Consider the following 23,062-nt stretch of genomic DNA (forward strand, 5'->3'; position numbering starts at 1 on the left):
GTTAAATGTAATAAATTATATGAAATTATCTTAAGTTATAAATTCATACCGTGATCGGAATCTCTAATTGATTTGCCTGAAGGATTTCTTTCATAAACCTCAATACAAAGTATCCGCAATCGTAACTGTTTTTCTGTTGCGGGCACTACATAGAAAAACAAATAAGATTCTATAGTTGTGCATTGTTTTATCAAGTAGCATAAATATATTATAAGCAACATTGTGAAAAATAATGTACCTGCACTTGGATCCAAGTAATGTTGCTAGATTTAGTTCGGGATACCTGTGCGTCCCGTTGACTTCGGAACACTTGTATTGATCTAATTAACAAATATATAAAAGCATATGTTTAGATCAATCCCACAAATAAGTAAATATATATATAAATATACACGAATATATATTTAGAACGATCCCACTTACAAATCAACGATGTCCTTCATGGCCGGATAATTGGTCCATTCACCATTTACCGAATTCAGATAATACACGACTTCCCTTATAGGGTTGATAGCAAGCAGCAACCAGTGTGCTCTATAAATAAAAACAATAGGTTATATGAAAATTTTGCTATACACAAAAGAAACAGAGATTAGATGAACAAAGAATGAGAAACTAACCCTACTGGTCGGGTATTATACGCCCAAAGATGCAGACATTCTGTATTGCCGGTGGACATGAATCTATCTACTAAGCACTGTCTAACTGATTCCGGTTCCGAATCAACTTTGCAGAATTAGGACCAATTGCTTGTTTATCAGAATTCCATTCCAATCGGTATACTAATCCTTGGTCTCTATGTCGAACGATTCCCTTCATGATAGTGATGCCTCGTGCAACTTCTTTTGCTTCAGTATCAGGTGGAGCATTTGTATCCGTGGCATCTCTTTCTTGAGCATCTCTTTCTTGTGAGTTTTCAGGTGGAGCATCTCTATCCGGAGCCATTTAACCTGTATCAAACAAACTAAAGCACATTAGTACACTATTAATAAGCTAACAATCTATACAAGTAAAATGGAAGTCAAACCATGCATGTACAAGTAAATCGGAAACGAAATCGGTACAAATCAAAATAAGCGTCAAAAAATAAAGTTGTCGGAATTGAACGAAATTTACATGGCTATGGTAAAACGTCCCCACGGACTCAAAAATAAAGTCGGTTTTCCGAAATTCAGACCCTAAGCCCGACTTTTGATTACGGGCAGAAGCAAAACCGATAAAAAAACAGTCCCGAAATGAACATATAAGTGCATGAGCAGCTCCGGAATCGTCAAAATAGTATAGTTACATGTAAAGAAGTCGACAAACGGATACATGGTTCAAAAGTTATGTACAAAACGAGAATATGCACCAAAATTGAATAAGTACTATACTATTGATTAAAACAATCGGTACAAATTGAATAAAACAAATTAGTCGGAATATGTATACTATTACCTTTATCACTAACGTCTCTTTCTTTTCTTGGTAGGATTGTGTTCTACGCGTCTCTTAACAACGCGGACGGTTGGATTGATCCAAATACCCTCATTATGATCATTTCTAGTACAAGATTCATTCTCATTTTGATCGTTTCTTGTACAAGATTCAATGCCAACACCAATATCACCTTGATCTTCAATGTTTTCATCTACTATTTTGTTAGATAAAAGCACTATAGACCATTTCGTACTTGTCGGATCATTGACATAGAACACTTGTTTAGCTTGAGAGGCTAAAATGAAAGGCTCATCTTTGTACCCTACCCTATTGAGATCCACTTGCAAAAATCCTGACTTATCCATTCGTATGCCACTATTATTTTCAACCCACTTGCAACCAAATACAGGAATCTGAAACTTCGCGTAATCAAACACCAAAATGCGCTCGATAACCCCAAAATATGACAAATTTGCAAATTTCGGATTTAAGTCATTCGCACTTGATATGTGCATTGCTTCAGCTACCAAGGTAACACCACTATTTTGCATAGTACTTTTATCATCCTGTTCTTTGGTATAAAATGTGTATCCATTAATAGCGTATGCGCTATAAGAAAGCACAATTACAGTTGGACCATAGGCTAAACATCTCAACCTTTCTGTTACTGAAGCAGGATCTGAACGATACTTTGAATAAATATGATCCCTAAACCACGGAATGAAACTTCGATTGTGCTCTCGTACTATCCAGTTCTCATTTCTATTTGGATTTAAATCTCGGAGAACAACCTTGTGCATTTCAACATACGGCTCAACCTCAATCTCATTGTGCAGAACATACAAGTGCGCTTGATCCCGTTCGACCATTGATACTGTCACAACTTTATTTCCAATTAGCCTTTTTCCTTCTTTTTTTTCGACAATATGAGATTTGGGGAGTCCAATTGATTGAACATTTGACAGATATTCAGTACAAAACTCAATCGCTTCTTCAACAACGTATCGTTCGGCAATACAACCCTCCGGTCGACTTCTGTTTTTCACGTACCCTTTTAATATTTTCATATAACGTTCAGCAGGGTACATCCATCTCATATAAGCTGGTCCGCACAATTGTGTCTCTTTCACAAGATGAACGACTAGATGAACCATTATGTCAAAAAACGAGGGAGGAAAATACATTTCAAGATCACATAAAGTAACAACTATCTCTTTTTGCAATGTTGGTAAGATCGCGGGATCGACCACCTTACTGCAAATTGACCTGAAGAAGAAACACAGCTTAGTTATTGCGCTTCTTACTTTTTCTGGCAGAATAGAACGTATACCTATTGGTAAAAAATGTTCCATTATAACATGACAATCATGCGTCTTCAAACTCTTTAACTTGAGGTCTTTCATGGACACAAGTCTTCTAATATCTGAAGAGTAGCCTTCTGGAACTTTAACTTCACTGAGGAACTTACACAATGTTTTCTTCTCCTTTCTAGATAGAGTGTAAACAGCAGGTGGCAGATATGTTCGTCTTCCTTTCGTCACGGGTCTCAATTCAGTTCTCATCCCCATGTTTGCCATGTCATTCCTTATGTTAACGCCATCCTTAGACTTTCCTGGTATATTGAGTAACGTACCTATAACGCTGTCAAATACATTTTTTTCAATATGCATAACATCCAGGAAATGTCTTACGTACAACGACTTCCAATATGGAAGTTCAAAAAAAATGGACTTCTTCTTCCACCCACCCTTGACAAGTGAATGTGCAAAAGGCTTGCCAAACTGAGTGCTCACATCTTTCACCTTTTCAAAAATTTGATCACCTGACAAAAAAGGCGGGGCTGTACCATGTTCGGCCTTTCCGTTGAATGCTTTTCTCCACCCACGGTAGTGATGATTAGAATTTAAGAATCTACGATGACCGAGAAAGACATTCTTCTGACAAAGATCCAATCGTGTCGTATCGGTTTCATCTTCACAAACGGGACACGCCTTTTGACCTTTATTGCTGTACCCGGATAGATTTCCGTATGCTGGAAAATCATTAATTGTTCCAAACAACATCGCCCTCAAGTTGAAACTTTCCTTCCTATACCCATCGTAAACCTCCACACCGTTGTCCCACAAAAACTTTAAATCTTCGATTAACGGTGCCAAGTATACGTCTATGTCATTCCCTGGTTGTTTAGGCCCAGAAATTAGCATTGATAACATCATGTACTTATGCTTCATACATAGCCACGGAGGTAGGTTATAGATCATAAGAATCACAGGCCATGTGCTATGCGAGATACTTTGAATACCATGCGGGTTCATTCCATCAGTAGACAATGACAACCGAAGGTTTCTTGCTTCTTTTGCAAATTCAGGATAATCAGTATCAACTTTCATCCATTGTGGTGAGTCTGCCGGATGTCGCAACTTTCCATCAATAATTCTTTCATCTGCATGCCAAGTCAAGTGTCTTGAATCGGTCTCACTACGATACATGCGTCTAAATCTCGGAATTATAGGAAAATACCATAAGACTTTAGCAGGAGACAACTTTTTCTTATATCGAGGGGCACCACATTTAGGACACTCATTCAACGCTGCATACTCGTTTCGAAACAAAACGCAATCGTTTGGACATGCATGTATCTTATCATAGCTCATGCCAATAGAGGACAACAACTTTTTGGCTTCATACGTTCGATTGGGAAGAACATTATCCTCTGGTAGCATATCTTTCATAAGGGCTAATAACTCTGTGAAACTTTTATCCGACCATCCATTGTCCGCCTTTAAGTTGTACAACTTTAACACCGCAGACAATCTTGTGAATTTTGAACAACCATCATACAACGGTTTCTCTGCATCGCTTACCAACCTCTCAAACATTTTGGGACAATCCGCAAGATCTTCTTCAAGCGCTTCTGCAATCTCTTCGACTCGATCGCAATCGTATGTGTCTGTGCAATCGTCGTTTGAAGCATACTTCCTATTACAACTCGACCCAGCATTCCTGTTACTTTTCTCACCATGCATTGTCCAACATGTATAACTTCTATCAATTCCAAACCGTAGTAAATGGGATCCCAACTGTTTCCCGTCAACCTTATCCCCATAACAGCAACCCAAGCAAGGACACGGCATTCGAAGCGGGTCTTCGGAGTGCTTAACCGCAAACTCAACGAATTCCCATACCCCTTTCTCGTACTCTTTCGACAATCGGTTTGATCTCATCCATGTCTTATCCATGACTTAATTAAGCTAAACAAATGCTTCTTGGTTTCTCTATCAGGTACTAAGGAATTCTGTCAAGATAATAAATAGCTATCATCATAGTAGAATACCTAATCAGAATACCTAATCAGAATACCCGATTTCTTAAAGAAGACCTTACCTTATTTCAAGGTAATATAAGTCCACAAACCAAAAAAATGGTTGAGAGACACTAAATTGATATTAAATAGAACCATAAACAATAAACTATAAGCAGAAAATAACAAACTATAAGCAAGAAGAAAGGGATAGTAACCTGAGTTAGACTTGATGTGGGAGATGGGTAGGTTTGAATCGGCGTTGTACAAGTAGAAACCAGAGACTTCAAAGTAACTGTAAAATTAAACACACACGCACGATGCAGTTAAATACAAATATCATAAAAGTGAAGGAACTATATGCAATCTGTAGCACAAACTACTATGATTTTAGAAGTAGAAACCATAGACTTCAAAGTAACTATAAAAGTACACTTAATAGAATAATAATAAACCCACAACCAAATAACCATCCATAAACCCATGAAATTGCCTTACTATAATTTCACCATTACTATAATAACCTTTAACCTTCATCACCATTGACATAAACTACACAAATGCATCACAAAACTAGAACTCACATCATCACTAAATAACAAAAACAAAAACAAAAACAAAACTAGAACTCACATCATCATCAACAGAAGCAATCTAGTTATAATTACAAATTAAAAAAATAAAAACCTATCTTTTGAAGTTTATGTCACTTAATATTTATTTATTTAACATATGTTATAACCATATATGTAGTATCACCGTACAAATATTTTAAAATAGAACTTTCACAGAAGTCGATGATGTTTATTGTCTCTGTTTTCATTTTTTGAGATACCTTAATTTAGGCAGCAACAGCAAGTAGTTTTGTATTCAAAAACTCAGTTACATTTCTAAATGAAATGTGGTAAGAGTGGAAGAAAATGTCCAAGAGTAGCAACACTTTAGTTCAAAATTATGTATCAATCAGTAAGTGTGTTGCTTTCTAGCATTTTAAGACATTATATTTCTCTTAATTTTTCTATTGATATCCATAACAGAAGAATGTATCACTGACTTCATTACTGTCTTCAAACCAGACCAGAAATTTCATTTGCAATTACAAGTTCTAAAATCCTAAAATCCCTAAAATCCTAAAATCCCTAAACAGAAAGTCCTCGCTGAAATTGCCTAAACCAGACCAGAATAGTGGGAAGATTTTACCTGAACAGAAGCAGCAAGAAGATGTTGATTTTGACCAAGAAAACCCTAAAATCCCACCCAAAGAACGGCGGCGGCAGCGGCGGCGGCGGCGGTGGCCTGAAGGTGAGAAGACGACGGAGAGTGGTTGAGACGGACGGTGAGTGGTTCAGACGTGAGGGTGAGTGGTTTAGAGGGTGAGTGGTTCGACGGAATAACAGTAATAGCGTGAGAGGAAGAAGAAGAACTTTCAGAATGTTTCTGGAAATTAAAATAAAAGAGCGTGTTTTAGTTTTAAAAATATTTAATGAGGGCTACAAGAGCGCTTTTCAAAAGCGCTTTCATAGGCCACTCTATACCAGCGCTTTCTCTTTAAAAGCGCTTTCGTAACCCCCCCTTTAAGAGCGCTTTCAAAAGCGCTTTCATATCCACCCCCTATAAGACCCCTATAAGAGCGCTTTTGAAAAGCGCTGTCATACCCCACCCTTTAAGAGCGCTTTTGGAAAGCGCTTTCATAGCCACCTCCTATAAGAGCGCTTTTGAAAAGCGCTTTCATTGCCCCTCCTTTAAGAGCGCTTTTCTAGCGTGTTTTTTTATTTTGTTTTTAACCAAACCTACGAAAGCGCTTTTGTGAATAAGCGCTGTTGTAGGTGCGCTTTTAAAAGCCAATTTTGGCGTAGTGATATTTGTGGGCGTTGAGGTTCGAACCCATGAAAGCTTGACTGTATCACCACAATGAGGTCATCAATTGTTATTATATCCTAATAATTTTTAATTAAAAATAAAAAATGTTAGTGTCTCAGTTTAGAAATGTCACCACAATATTTGAAAGAACCGTGGTGATTTGGGCGTTGTTGTATGCACGTTTTGTAGTAGTGAAATGATATGAAGGGCCAAAGCAAATGTGTTAGGAGTGGTTTATTGGTAGAGTCAAAGGGTCAGAAGAATTCAAATGGAATGACTAGTGTGATAATCCAACAAAATGCCTTTCAAAACACTAATTTTATTTTTCTCGGTTGAACTGGTTTTGCTGCTAGTATAGCAGTCCACCATGTAAATTTTTTTGCTTCTATTTCCGGCTGCAATGTATTTAAAAGTATTGAATATCACTTTTTTTAAACTCAATAACAAATATTTATTTATCGGGGAGAACTTCTCTACCCATCACAAAATGTTGGGTAGGGTATTTTCAACCAATCACAAGGTTTCATTTAATTTTAACATATTTAATTAAGGACAATGCTATCTTGTGCCCCAAGGGCACATGATAAGGAAGAATAAATGACTACTGGTCCACTTATTTTATTTTGGAACATGTAATAGTTAGACACTCTAATTAAAATATTAAATGCATAGACACTGTAATTGTAATTAAAATATTAAATGCATGTTTATCAAAATTAGGTACATATCTTTTTTGAGTTAAAAGGTAGTGCACTGACAGTGTAAAATAGTTTTACACTGTTATCCAATAGAAAGCTATCAATTAGCCATGTCATTAAATTATTTTTTAAATAAAAAGAGTGGTTTAATTGGATACATGGTGGTGATTGGTTGACAGTGTAAAAATATTTTACACTGTCAGTGCATCACCCCTTTTCTTATCTTTTTTATAAATATTATTTAATTTTATATTTTTAATTTGTTAATTAAAACTATATTTTTTTTCTATTTATATAACAGGAAGAAAGATGATGATATATGTATCAAGATCAGCCATTAATCTTTCGCTTTTTATTTGGGATAATTTCTATTGAAAAAAGTTGTACTTGAATGATATATTTGGAACTGTACACTATTATAGTTTAAAGCATTTTAATTTTGTATTAAAAATTTTCAACTTAACTCTAATTTGCAGCAATATATTATTGTAATTTAAAGCAAATTAATTTTAAGCTAATTTATAATTGAAAAGAAAAAATAAAATAAAAGTAGGCCTAACATAGCTATTTTATTTCAAAGGGTAATTTAGTGCTAGTCATCCTTAGCAAGCATAAATTTAATGTTTTAATTACTATAATTAATTATCAAGGTGAAATCAAATATCATTAATTATACCTTATCATGTGCCCTTGGGGCACAAGATAGCAAGACCCATTTAATTAATTATAAGGGTCATGCTAACATGTGTCCTAAGGGCACATGTTAAGGATACTATAATTAGAAAAAGTTAAAAGTAATTAAATGCAATAAAGTCATATTCAAAGTTTTGATACATTGAATGCACGCGTTCCAACAAATTATTTCTATAAATATCTCATTAACTTGTGCCCTTAGGGCACATGTTAGCTTTTCCCTAATTATAAAATAGTACAATTTTTTGTTGTTTTCAAAAAAAATTTACATTGAAGGTAATATTATCCAACTTTTTTAGTTTGGTAGATAATAATTCACATTATTTATCATATAAATCATGGAGTTGTTCCTTACACTTTCAAATTTTCATAGAATTTGAAAATGGAAATATTATTGGATCATATATGCAACAGAATGTCTACATATTAGAATAGAATTATTCAAATCAATGGATTTCTTTCGAAAAAGTTAGCTGGTCTGAGTTCAAAACCACCATGAACAATTGGCATCACAGGAAAATCTTCTTGATAAGGAACATGATGTATCCCTACTGTATGCCACACCACTATATCTCTATTCTCAATCTCTCGATTCTTTCGGCTCCAAACGGCTAACCCATCGTCTCCACGGCTCCTATCACCATAGAACCCTCCAGCCCATCTTTCTGACCTATTATAAGCAGTAACCCACACTTGATACTTTGTATAAGCAGCTCTTCTTTCTGGATAATCATCATCACTCAACAAAGAACTAACCGGCTGGCCGCTGATCAGCCGGTAACCCACTTCATTTCCCAGCTTTGTCATTTTATTAGGGTTAACTATTAACAGCTCAGTTGGCTCGGAGCCGAGGCGAATTTTAGCCTCGGCTTCTCTTTTAGCTGGTTCTTTGATAACTGTCCAATAACTCTTCCTTGGTGTTCCAAACCCATTTGCTTTGACTTTTTGGAGCTTTGCATTGATGAAAGAGTTTGCATTGTCATCAATGTCAAGGTCAAGGTAATATGTTATGAGATGATCATGATAATTGGCTATTGTGTTTTCTGTCACAAGGGTTCCAAAGACTTTTTCTTTTATTTGACTTTTGTGTGTATATGGTACTGCTTTCATTTCTAATACACCTGTTAGAGCCACCTATGCATAACACAATAAACTATTTAGGATAAGTGCAATTTTTATTTGACCAAAACAATGTATGTTACAAAAATTTATTCATTTCTAATGTAAATGCAACTAGGATAGCAAAATGAATCCGTCTCGCCGGACTTTTCCTGCACAATTTCGCAAGATGATTTTGCAAGACGGGTCAAGGTTTTAAACCTGCATTTTATAATATGTCTGTCCTGCCCCCTTCATATTTTTGCGAGTGTGACATTAACAAAAAAAATTACAACTTTTAATTTTTAGGGATGCAAAGTCCGCATGTCTGTCTCACGCTCATTTTCTCGTGGGATGGGGTAAGATTTTAGATCTGTCTTGTCAAGTATGTCAATTCCACTTTATTTTCTATTGTAAAGCATACCTAAACGGAACGGGCATGCCCGTTTTTGCCGCCTGCCTCGTTTGCATTATGCCACAATTAAACCACATACTAGTCAACCTAATTAATATAAATTCTAAGGAAAAAATTAGTAGTGTGGTACAAGAATCTTACCCCAACTTTTATGCTGCCACTTTTAAGGAATTCCCAATCAAGAACATAATCATAGTTACCAACAGTAGCAATCATTCTCACCACCAAACTTATTTCAACCTCTCCATCTCTTATCTACACAAAAACACAACAAATGTGGTCAAACTTTAAAGTAAAACAGCTATTGTTTAAACCAGTCATCATCTGCGTGCAACTGTAGAGATTAATCTTTATAACACAGTACAATATAGGACAAATCTTACCAATTTTGTTGGATTATTGATTTCCATGTGTCTCCAAGCAACATCACCAGAATATCTTTCAAAAATGCAGATAGCCCTTGGCACCTGTTGCACTTCTCCATTAGGTCCAGCCATAAAACCATCCATAAACACTGCATTTCCAGGACAATCAACCTTGGGCTGCAAGCTATCAGCCGCACGACCAAACCCAAATTCACCAACATCCATAAAAGTCCTAAAATACCACTCCAGTGTAGGATCCATGTAAGGAACAAATGTCTCAGACACATGTCCCCTATACATCACTCTCCTATACTTTTGTTTCTCATCATCAAATATAGAAGCAGTTGATATAATCATTCCAGCTCTAGCATTAAAACCAACATGAAAAACCCAATTACCCCATTTCACTTCATGGTCTTTTATGCTAAATCCAACATTTGATATGTTATTACATGTAGCAAATATATTAGGTTTATTTTTACTTGTAGATTGAAAATTTGTACCTTCGGCTTTCGGCATAGGCACCCTGTATCTATCATTATACAAAACAATCTTCATTGAATCAACATCGACTAGCAAAATGATTCCTTCAATAGGCCTAGCCCAAATATTAACCGATTCACCTCGATAAAAGCATGAAACTTTAAGGGCTCTTCTTGTGATTTCTTCACCATACCAACCAATTGTGAATGGTACACATGAAACTTGAGACAAATTCAAGCCTCTTTTGGTAATTGACTCTTTGAATTTTGAATATTTAAGAGGTAACTTACTGGCTTTGAAAAGTTCATTGAATGTAAAAGGAGGGTATCCATGACCTTTGAAGATTTCATCTGAGACAATTGAGCCTTTTGTTAAGTCAACAACAAGCTCATGAGTTTCACCTTTGGCTCTAACAACTATCTTAGCTTGTCTAGGAATAACAATAGGTTTTTGTTTTGTTGTTGAAGATAACCACTTTAGGACATTGTTTTTGTTTGGTTCTTCAACATCAACAAAATGAAAGGTGATGTTAGGAATATGACCAAGGTATGATTGTTGAATTATGTGTCTTGTTTTGTTGATTTCGTTTGGAGAGAGAGGGTCTAAAGGGTGAGACAAACTGTTGATGAAGTTGAATATAAGAAAAAATGCTAGAAGTTGACATTGTGCAATCATGGCTGATGCTTTATCAAATCTTGATGATTTGATCATTTTTTCTATGTCATTGATGAGATATATGTTATGCTCTCCATGTTCTATTTATATATTACCAAATTTAGTTACTTATGAAAATTCGGCTAATTTTACTATTTATTTATTTATTCTGACCAAGTTAGGTGATTTTGTTAAATTCCTTGAAGAGTACATAGAATTTGAGATAGAACATTTTTAGAATTTAAAACTATATAGTATAAGTTGTATTTCATTCATATTTTAATATATCATCAACGTCATAATAGTATTCTTTTGGATTCTATAATAGTAATAATTTTCCAAAATCTGGTTATATACAATGTGACCAGTGCTGGGGCTTTAAAAAGAATAAAATGAATAAATATTTGATATAAATTAAGTTTTTTTCTAATAAAGTTAAAAAAAAATATTTTTACTTTATATTACTAAAGAATTAAAATAAAATGCGTATAAACTTTAAACTATCATATCATTTTATCTTTAGTTTCATTTATAAATTATTATTTTTTATAATATTTTATCTACTTCAGTTCTTTAACATATACTTCTGAATTTGGGAAAAATATTTTTATTTTATACCATCAAAGTATTAAAATAAAATGTATATACCATTTAAATTATCATATCACTTAATATTTAGTTTCATTTGGAAGAAAACTATTATTCATAATATTTTATTTACTTCAATTCTCTAACATATATTTTTTATTTGAGAAATTTTTTAATAACAATTAGATCGACATGATATGGGAAACTTTAAAATATTATTATAAAATTCAAATTTTAAAAATATAAAGAAAAAAAATACTATAATATTTTTAAATTTTATAAAAAAATATCGACGTTACATTTTATTTATTAATTAAATTTTAATCTGAAATGTGTAAAAGAGAGATTTTTAACTTATATTTTAAAAGTGGTATATATATATATATATATATATATATATATATATATATATATATATATATATATATATATATATATATATATATATATATATATATATATATATATATATATATATATATATATATATATATATATATATATATATATATATATATATATATATATATATTGTATTTATATTTATTTATTTATTTATTATCTATTATAAATTAGTCATATACATTTTTTAATATTTGTTTTTAGATATTTGGATATTATATAACTATATAAATTTTATCAATCTTTTTATATTTTTGATTTGTATTTATTAATCATTAAAACTAAGTAATTCATAATTATATAAAAAATTATAATTTTATTATTAAACAAAATAAATAAAAGAGAATAATTTTAAAAAAAAGCATATTTTTTTAACATTGTAATGGGATTTAATACATTAAAGAATGTTAAATGGGATATAAATTATAAAAAATTTATAACATATTTATTTAACAGTTTTTTAAAACAAAACTTATTTGATATTTATATTTAAATTAAATATATAGTTATAATAATAATTATTATTATTATTATTATTATTATTATTATTGGAGAATTAAAGATTTTTTTTTATAAAAAATAAGAATTAGGATAAGAAGATATAATAGAGTTAATTGAATATATTATTATTATTATTATTATTATTATTATTATTATTATTATTTTAGTATTATTATTAGATAGATATTATATTATTATTATTATTATTATTAATACTGATGGTTTAATATTATTATTATTATTATTATAAATATTATTATAAATATTATAATTGTTACCAAGATGACATATGGTTAGGGTTGTCATCATGACTTCTTTGAATTTATAATAAATAGATAGATAAATTAAAATTAAATTTTTTTTACTTGAATTTGATAACAATAAAATCCGTGCGGACATACGTGTTTTCTACTAGTAATTTCTAACCTTCTTTATTGTTAGACTCAAAATGTATCTCTAGAAAATCCTAAAATTATTCCTATAAATATTAACTTACCGCTCAAGTTAAAATATAGTATATTTTTTAAACTTTAAAAACCTCATACCCTTTATTAATGTTTGACTCTTTTTTTTGACAGAATTAATCTTTGACTTAATCCTCACAATCTTTCCAAGTACACTATCCTCTTTGTAAGAAAAAAAATACCACTACACTATTTTCTTTGAGGTTGTCAAATAAATTAAAGACAACATATTAAAGATAATAATTAAAGATAATAATGTCTAAACTTAACTAAATAAATTAAGATAAAATCGTCGAATAAATTAAGTGCATCACCTAAACTTTACTAAATAAATTAAGATAAAATCGTCGAATAAACTAAGTGCATCACCTAAACTTAATTAAATTTATGTTTTTTGTCCAAATCTTAAAGAGAAAATATTAGAAACGGAAGGAGTAACTAAAGCTGAGATCATTGACTTAATATTCATTATTATGTAAAATTAAAGAAAGGAATAGTACAATCTGTATATGCTTATTTTCCTTTCGTTCACAACAAGAAGAAATGATTAATTTGATTGCTTAACTTGTACAGTGAAACAATGTGATCATTAGCGTGTTAATCTTCTAATTATCTTTGACGACACATTGTTATTCTTCATTAGCCAGCGAACCACGTGATATTTGAGTTATTACTTTTAAGAATATATGAGTAAAATAATAAAACTTTTCAGAATGTTAAATAGCTCCTCTAGATTTCATTTTCAAGTTTTTTCCTAATACATATATTTTATTCAATAATAATGTTGTATCGGTTTTACTCCCATCATACCGTTACGTGTACAATAATTATGAAGTTTTTAATCATAAATTAAAAGAGAGTGGTGTGATTAGAGTTTTAAACTCTTTTAGACACAACATGAATATTGGGTTGTATGAGCCCATGTTTTTAAGCTTGGACAAAGCCTAAGGTTTAAATACGTGTGTTTAACACGTTAAAAAAAACTAGAAATATTCAAAAATATGGTTAACTAAATTGTATATTTGAATTGAACTGTATTATATCATAAAAAATTAAACAATTTAAATAGTTAATAAATTAAATCATTAAATTTAAACAATTTTAATTTAATTTAAAATTGATTTAGAATCAATTTTCTTTTATAAACTGGTTTAATTATAATTTTTAATAAAAAGAATAAAAAATTAATCAAGCGGAAAAAAAATTCTGAAACTAAGAAATCATAAAAAAGATTAAAATAAATTCCGAAAACTTAAAAACATTTTTTAAAAATAATTTTTCCTGAATTTTGTGAAGATGATACTGATATCCAAAATTTCCTTTTTTTCTGAATTTTTTAAAAAATATTTTAAAATTTATTTGAACATTTTTTTTTTAAATTGTCTCTGAAATTAGTAACATAAATCTCTCAATAATATATCTATAATTTTAATAAAACTGAGAAATAATATTGACAATACATATAGGAACGAAAATTTATGATAGTTTAATTTTAAAGAAGTGATAGTTTGGAATAAGAGGTGCGAGCAATATCAAGAACATGACATACAAAGTATTTTTGCAACACCGTTCTTTTATGATTTACCAAGCTCACTAAATTGATTAATCAAACTTTTTTTAAATGAAATCCTATATATAAAAAGAAGATTGCTAAAAAAAACATCAACCAAAACCCTATCACGAAAAAACGAATCTAAAAAATGACAGGCCTAGCATATTCTTTACAAAATCTGTCTTTAGACTAATCGGAATGGAATCAAAGAAAGAAATATCAGCAAGATTAAGTCCAATGTTAGCAACCGCATCGGCACAACTATTATCCTCCCGAAAAAATGTGAGAGACCAAAAATTCAATTAGTGATTAAGTTTATACAATTCACTCATCTATTTCTAATATTCCATAATGAAACATATGTTGATTTTCATTTTTTTTATTTAATGACAATTTCTTTATAGACCCCATAGCTTTTTAGGAACCCGTGACGAAATTCCATAAATTCCCATATATTTAGGAAGTGCATATCCGAATACACATTTTTCTGGAAAAAAAAGTGATTTCGGATGTGCACATCCGAAAAAACCATTTTTAAGAAAAAAAGGTGCATTCGGAGATACACTTCCGAAATCACCCCTTAGGATATTTCTGAAATGCACTTCCGAAATATCATCAACACATAAACAACTCCCTTTTTGCTCTGAATACCTGGTGATTGCACAAACATAAGCAGCAAACACTGATTCACAATATCATCATCAGTGCAAATCATAACCTTTTTAACCTATTCGCACAGATTAGAACCTCCACACTCACCCAACCAACTGAAACCCATCAATTTGTGGATCCGCCTCTTCATTGGTAACTTTTTTGCATTTTTAGATGTTTGCTACCACAAAATTCAAAATTCTTGCGTCTATGTTTGATTTAGACTGTCATTGAAATTTGGGGTTCAATTTCGGATCATTGAATTTGAGGTTGTTGTTTGTTGATTTTGAGAATTTGGGTGATTGGTTTAGTGTTTGAAAGAAGAAGAAGAAGAAGAAGAAGCCATGGCCATGGCCATTGAGGGTTTTTTGTTTTCGCAAATGCATATCCAAAAACACCAAAAAAATGGGTGTTTTCGGATATGCATATCTGAAATAATTGAAAATGTGAAAATGAGTGATTTCCGAGATAAATCTCTGAAATCTAAGAATATTTTGGGATTTTCAACAGGAGTCTTCACCTCATGGGAGTCTATAAAGAAATTGTCTATTTAATTTGGTCATTTTAATAGCAAGCAAATCAGGTTCAAAAGAATGCACTTAAGATAAACTAACAATGATGTGTAATTAGGGTTGAATTGTGGTTAAGTTAGAATAATTTTCGTACCATCTCATTTAAATAATCTTAAAGGTTAAAAAAAACATTTTTGGATGAAGGATTATGTCCCAAAATAATTATTAGCTTTTATATTTTTTTTTGTTATTATAATTGTCTTTTAGTTTCTCCAAATTGATCTCACCCATTAGTTACTAGCTACTACATATTCATTAGGGACATTTTTTTATTTAAGAGTGTGTAATACGGTGAACTGACTTTATTTGAAATGTACGATAAGCAAGAGTCGCCACCGACTTTTATTTTATCCAAATTAATGAAAGGCTAAAAGAACAGAAAAAAAAACCTTTTTTAAAAGAAACTGAGTACGGGGGTAATTTATACAAAGGGAAGGTGTAAAGCACCCTTTGCATCCATGGTTTTTCATGGGCTCTTAATTGCTTTGCTCTTTTTTGAAACCAAAAGTTTAGAAATGTAGAAGAGGAAAATAAGGACTTTAGCTCGTAAATGAGCGTAGTCTTATTGGAGTTTTTAAGAAAAAGAGTAGAAAAGGGAATTTAAACCAGAGCAAGCAATTAAGGGAAAATTACCTTGATATTTGTAAAAAGATTCTTTTAGCCTTTCAGGGCTATCCATACCATAAGAGGGTAGGAAGTCCTTTTATTTGGAGGTTGAAGGGTCGTCGCAATTATCGTTCGCCATAAGACTGTCCCTGCCATAGAGGGGCAGGTAGTCTAAGGGAAAGATCAGAATAGCCATCATTATTAGGCAACCAGAGGACACCTCAGCATTTCGTAGGCAACTTCGAGGGACGAGATCATATTAGCGAATCGAAGGCAACATCATTGGGACTTATGATCTTAAGAATGAACTGAGGGCAACATCGCTGAGGTATCCTCGTATTCGAGGGACTTGGCTATTCTGCACTTAAAAACACAAGGCAACAGGCAACAGGCAGCAGGCAACAAGAGGGGTTACCATAAAAGGTGTGTGGGTGCATAATCACGTGATTAATTCAGAAAATTATCTTGTAAATAGTTATTCTAAATTCATTTCGAGGTTACACTCCCTAAATTACTAACCACGCAGTTGAATAATATAAACAGTGTTAAGTGCCTTCAAGGCCACACAATACAGTCCAGGAGCAGTTACATAATAAACCATTTGGATGGGAAAAAACAATAAGAATAAAAACCCCAACAAAGCAAATAGTTTGACACAAGTAATAATAAAAGGAAATTAAAAATAGAATAAGTTTTAGGGTTACCGAACAATCGAGCTTTGACTGGTTGGTTAACCCTGAAAATTGGCAAAGGAAGAATAAACAGAAGGGTGAGTACATTACCAATTCATTGGCGATTGAAGCTAAACCTATTTTAATCAAAAGAGACAAAATAAAATGATATTTAAAATAATAATAAAATCAAGGACTTATCTTTTTGATCTGATATGGCGCGTAGTCGAACGAACCCTGATGGTAATCCTGAAAAACTGCACAAAGAAGAGAAATTTTTAGTGTAGGAATGGTCTGACAACAAACCTCACAAACTCTAAGTTAATCATGGTTAATAAAATAAATAAAAACCGAATTAATTAAATCGGTCAAAAGTAGGTTTTCAATTAAATTATCTAACCTAATAAATAATTTAATTAATTAAAAATATTAACCTAACTAAATAATTAAACAACTAAATTAAAATTAATTATTTAATTATTTAAGTCAAATAGGAATTATTATTAATAATTAAATTAATTTAATTATTTAATTATAAATATTATTAAAAGTAAAAATTGTTGATTATTTTAAAAAAAAAAAGACTTTTGTAGTTGAAAAGAAAATAATAAGAAAAACTAATTAGAATAAAAGAAAAAAAAAAAACGAAACTTAGCGTAGCAATCTGGTGTGGTGAGGCTGTGAAGGTGCATGGTGCTCTTGCGCCTCTGATGCGCTGTGTCATACCCCAAAATTTGTCCATCATATTTCAGTCCATCTGACTTTCAAATGCTCAAAGATACACAAGAAGGAAGCATGCAGACTCTCTCCTATACAACAGCCTCTAAACTAGGGTTTTGTATTTCTCAAGGTAAAATCAGATTCTGACATCTCAAATGGACCTCATGGCTTCTCATACGATTCAAATAATCCTCATGCCAAGTTTCAAGCTTCAATTCACAAGATTGCTCAGTCAATAGCTCAGATAGTCAACAGCCGACTAGTTTGGCCTAAAAGTCAACTGTGGTCAAAGTACAGTCAAAACTCCTGATTTTTGGTCAACATCCTTATTTTTAGGTATCATTCATCATTTGATCAAGTATTGATCATGATTCATCGAGGAAAGCTCAGAAATCAACAAAAGGACAAGTTTCTAAATTAGGGTTTTAAACTAAAAGTCAACCTAACTTTGACTGACCATATCTCTTTCATACTTTATTACAAATTCCCCAACCAAAGCCTATTCTCAAGGAAATCTCATTCCCTACAACTTTGATGTTGGGCCCAAGGTCAAGAAATGCTTCCGCATAAGAGATATGAGCCAAAACATTACAGGTCCTTCTAGGAGATCGCAAATAGCTGATTTTTGTCAAAAGCAATATCATCAAGATAAAATCCTCAAATGAAAAAACGCTTCTAAAGTGGCTTGTAAAGGACATCTCGGGCTTTCCAAAAAGTCCTAGAACATCTTCATATGACAAATATTGAAGGAGTTATGATCGACAGGAGTTAGGGAAAATTGAGAAAATGCATAAAACCCTAGTTGGACAAATTTGCATTTTTGGGCTAGTGGGTCTAAGTTCTTTGCTCTAAACATGTCTGTGACCCAATAAGGAGCCCATAAACCTGCCCTCATATTTTTATGACTTTTATTTAATTTAGTTGGATTTTTTATTCATTAAAAAGCTAATATAATTAAGTAAAATCATAAAAATAATAGGATAAGTTGTATGGGTTCACTTTTAATCATTCAAGGGCCCAAATACTCATATAATAGTGTCCAAATTCGTGCTATTAGGATTGTGAAGCAAGATGGCCAAATTAAGAAAGAAACATGATGTTTTCTTCAAAATTTTAAGTGACCTCTTAACCATAATATCCAAGCCCACAAAATTAACCTAAGGCTTCTAATATATATACACATTAACCCTAATGCTGGAGGGGACGAAAAAGAGGACAAGAAGGATAGGGTTTCCAAGTTGCAATACATTAAGGAACTAGGGCACGCAAGATAGTTTTTCTGGGCAACTTTCAATCCATTCTAACGATTCTAATTCGTTCCTGGAGCGTCAAGAGGTATATAAGGATCGGGAGCCAAGATGTGTAACACCTAGAATTGGTACAGCATAGTCATCACTTTCTTCCATATTTCATTTACCGTATCTTACATATTCTTGCGTTTTCATCAAAACTAATTGCATATCTGAGTTCTTGGTACTGTTTAGAAGAGACCTGGGCCGTTAAAGCGAAGTTCTAACATGTAGAAAGCAATTCACCATTGTTGATGGTTCAAACCTGCAAAGCCTCGATTTCCATGATCCATGGCGTTTCACGCAAAACTAACGCTATATTCTTGATCAGGGGGCATTTTTAACGTAATCTGGGTGTTTGGTTTTCGCTGTTGTTGATGTTTTTGCAGGTCAAAAATTCTGGAAACCCTGCTACGAAATTGGGTGACAGATTTCGTAGCTAATTCGCATGAGAACCATAGCAAAATATTTGGTGAAGGTGATGAACAGTGTTGGAGACCGTTGAATACACACGGCGCATCATCACTGGGTGGTCAACGAAATCCGACCATCTCTCCAAGTCTGATTGGTCCTCTCAATGGCGCGAGGGACCCACGCGTTGAATTTTCATTTAATTATTCTTTTCCATATTTTTTTATTTTTTGACTATGCTATTTACAACTGAATCATACAGCGCAAATGGCAACGAAGGGAGACCAATGAGCACCATGATGCCAGTTCGATCCCAGGCGTCCAAAGTTTTTTATCAATTTATTTGTTCATATACTCAATACAACGCTCGCACGCTGGATCACCATGTTCTCTCGCATCACCCACCATCATATCTCACCCACGATTGATCCAACGCCCCAGGCCTGCTTCCCCATGGTGTTCCATCAAGAGTTCTCCACACTGGATAGCTGCACCAGGTTTCTTTCTTTTTATTATTATTTCTTTTTCCTTTATTTTTATTTTTTATTTCTTTTTTATAAAGACAAAAACAAAACCTTTTTATCTATTTATTTCAATTAGGTTAATTAATTAGCTTTAATAATTTAATTAGCTTTTACTTAATAGTTAGATAATTAATTAATTTTAGACAATTTTCAAGCCTTACAAACCTTTTTAGGTCCTTTTTATCTATTTATTTCAATTAGGTTAATTAATTAGCTTTAATAATTTAATTAGCTTTTACTTAATAGTTAGATAATTAATTAATTTTAGACAATTTTCAAGCCTTACAAACCTTTTTAGGTCACAGTAAGTTTTTTTAAATAAATCTTGTAGGTTTATGATTAGGGTTTTTACCGTAAAAATTAATTTAATATCATTAGGTTTTTAAAGGTTTAGGTTTGTTAACTCTGATTTTTCTAACTTTTTTTTTTTGCGGATTTCTCCTCTCATCCCACACTCTATGATTGTCGCGTGCCTTTATTTTAAATTTTGCCTTTTTATTTCTGCCTTTTTATATCTGCCTTTTATTATGCTTATCATCTACTTAATTATTTCTTTTAATTTTTCAGTAAGTTTTTACCATATTATGTAACTGTTCACAGGATGTAATAGTTTAATTAGGGTTTATTTCCTGTCTTTTAATTTTTGCCCTATTCTTTTTTGCCCTTTTAAATTCCGCCTTTAAATTTCTGCCCACAGGTGTTTATTGTAATAGCGTAGGATTTTTAAATTCTGCTTTTAATTTCTGTTTATTTTAAACTGCGTGGCTAGTAAATTAAGGAGTGCAAGACTATTAACTGAATATAGATCACTAATTTTTACAAGATAAATGTAATCGAAGTTAACCACGTGATTGTGCACCCACACACCTTAAGGGTAACCCCTCTTGTTGCCTTATATTGTTGCCTTAATTGTTGCCCGTTGCCTCTAATTGTACTAAATAGTCAAGTCCCCCTATTCCGAGGATACCTAAAGTAAAGGTTGCCTTTAAAGTTATTGAAATCATCATATGAGATCTAGTCCCTCGAAGTTTCCTCAGTAAAACATGATGATTGTCCCAATTACTAAGGTATCCTCGCATGATGCCTAAAAAGATTAATGACTATTCTATCCTTCCCTTAGGCTACCTGCCCTCTTTATGGCAGGGACAGTCTTGTGGCGAACGATAATTTCGATGACCCTTCAATATCCAACTAAAAGACTTCCTACCCTCTCATGGTATGGATAGACCCTTTCGCCCGAAAGACTAAAAGAACAATTTTTCTAACTTAGGGTAATTGCTTTTTAATTGCTTTCTCTTTTTTCAAATTCAAATTCAAATCAATATTTTCCACCTCTTTTCAAAATCAAATTCAAAAAGACTACGCTTATTTACAAGCTAAAGTTCTTCTTCAAAGGTTTTTTCTATTCACACCCTACTTTTTAAACAATTCAAACATTTTGAAAACAAAGTGAGCTAAGCAATTAAAAGCCCATGGATAACCATGGATGCAAGGGGTGCCTTACACCTTCCCTTTGTATAACCTACCCCCCGAACTCAAAGTCTTTTAAAAGGGTTTTTTCTGTTCTTTTAGCCTTTCTATAAATTGGATAAAATAAAAGTCGGTGGCGACTCTTGCTCACCGCAACATTGTTTGCTTAAATATAAAAAGTCAGTTCACCGTATTACACGCTGGATCTGGAGTGGGGAGAGATCCTGAGGTCTTGACATGAGGGCGTATGGTATTCCTTCAAGGCTTGAACGCGTGTAATCCACAAGGGAAATATTGAAAAAAAAAATTGCAAAGGCCAGGGATCAAGCCCCCGACCATTGAGTGAATCTCACACGCCTTTTGCCATCCAGCCAGGTACGCTGATTCATTATTAGCACGCTTCCAGAATAATATAAAGAAAACAAGCCAATGAAATAAGAAATAGGGCGCGCGAATTCAAATGGACGAATGGATGATGGACACGCCATCATCTTCTTCCCTGAAACCTGCAATATCTCTTTTATAACGCTTTTGCCTATCAGCTGTAAAAACGCATGCCTACTACACCTGTTAAACATTGCAACCTCATACAAGCACAAAAAATCAAAAGTGAGACCATAGTCGCACTCATCTCATCAACACGAACTCATCTGTACTAAAATCAAACCCTAATTTGGGCTAAAACGGAAAACCCTAATTTCAAGAACGTAAACCCTAACATGGCGAAATCCACATCACACACAGATTCCTCAATTAAACTATCCAGAATCAATGTATGCATCATTACAAACATAAATATGTAAACAAATCATGTTGAGAATGCTTGAATTTACTGAATCGATTAAGAAAAAGTGAGTGCAAACCGTGGCTCTCCGGGAATGATTCTGAGGGTATTAAGGCTTGGTAAAGATCCAGATAGCTTCCAGGAGTATTGAAAAACGTGATTGAACCTTTTAAACCTCTTGAATTGACCTCCAAACTTGATTTCGATCTCTCACTTTTCTGGATTTTTGCAAGCATTTCTAGGGTTTCTGAATACAGAATTTTGTCCCCTAGGGATCTCTGCTTGTTGTGTTTATATAGGTGAGTGATTTAGGTCAACAATTTTGGCCAAAATCTCCTTGAATCTTTGATTTGTTCTTTGAGAAAATTTGATTTGCAAATGTTACTAATTATGGCTAAATTAATTCAATCTCCTTCCAATTATCATGTGCACGAAATTTGATTGACTTGGAGGAATATATTGATTGATGTTTGGCTTAGAATCAAAGCAAAATCATATCTTCCATTTAATTTACTATTTTATATAATTAAATTATGATTTAAATGAATAAAAACCATAAATAATCAATAAAAATAATATAAAATAGAAAGATTTATTTTTGGGACATGCATGGGCTTAAGATAAAGATTGGATGAAAAGAATATAGGCCCATTTGGAAATATTTGGACTTTTGGACTTTTTCTCTTCATGCATACCCTTGAAAATAGGTGAACTTGTGTATCTTGCCATTTCCTCATATTTCAACATTTTTTCAAGTTCTTGGACTTTTTAGAAACCTTGAAGAGTCCTATAACCAATGTATTTGGTCTCATGTCAAAATAGTTTTCCATGCTCCTTGTATGCTCTTTTGAAAAAGATGACTTTTGGTTGA

At 32.5% G+C, this 23,062-nt stretch overlaps 1 protein-coding gene across 1 annotated transcript; it reads right to left on the reverse strand.

Moving 5' to 3' along the window:
• Positions 1–8,253: 8,253 nt before the first annotated feature.
• Positions 8,254–11,043, reverse strand: LOC131640515 (primary amine oxidase 1-like). The gene is made up of 3 exons (XM_058910915.1): positions 9,868–11,043; positions 9,626–9,739; positions 8,254–9,105 (listed from the first exon to the last, which is right to left on the reverse strand). The coding sequence occupies exons 1-3, from the start codon at positions 11,041–11,043 to the stop codon at positions 8,413–8,415; spliced, it is 1,983 nt and encodes a 660-aa protein (XP_058766898.1). The 3' UTR covers positions 8,254–8,412.
• Between the last annotated feature and the right edge of the window lie 12,019 nt (positions 11,044–23,062).

The sequence above is a fragment of the Vicia villosa genome, unplaced genomic scaffold, assembly GCF_029867415.1.
Source record: "Vicia villosa cultivar HV-30 ecotype Madison, WI unplaced genomic scaffold, Vvil1.0 ctg.003183F_1_1, whole genome shotgun sequence".
Lineage (NCBI taxonomy): Eukaryota > Viridiplantae > Streptophyta > Magnoliopsida > Fabales > Fabaceae > Vicia > Vicia villosa.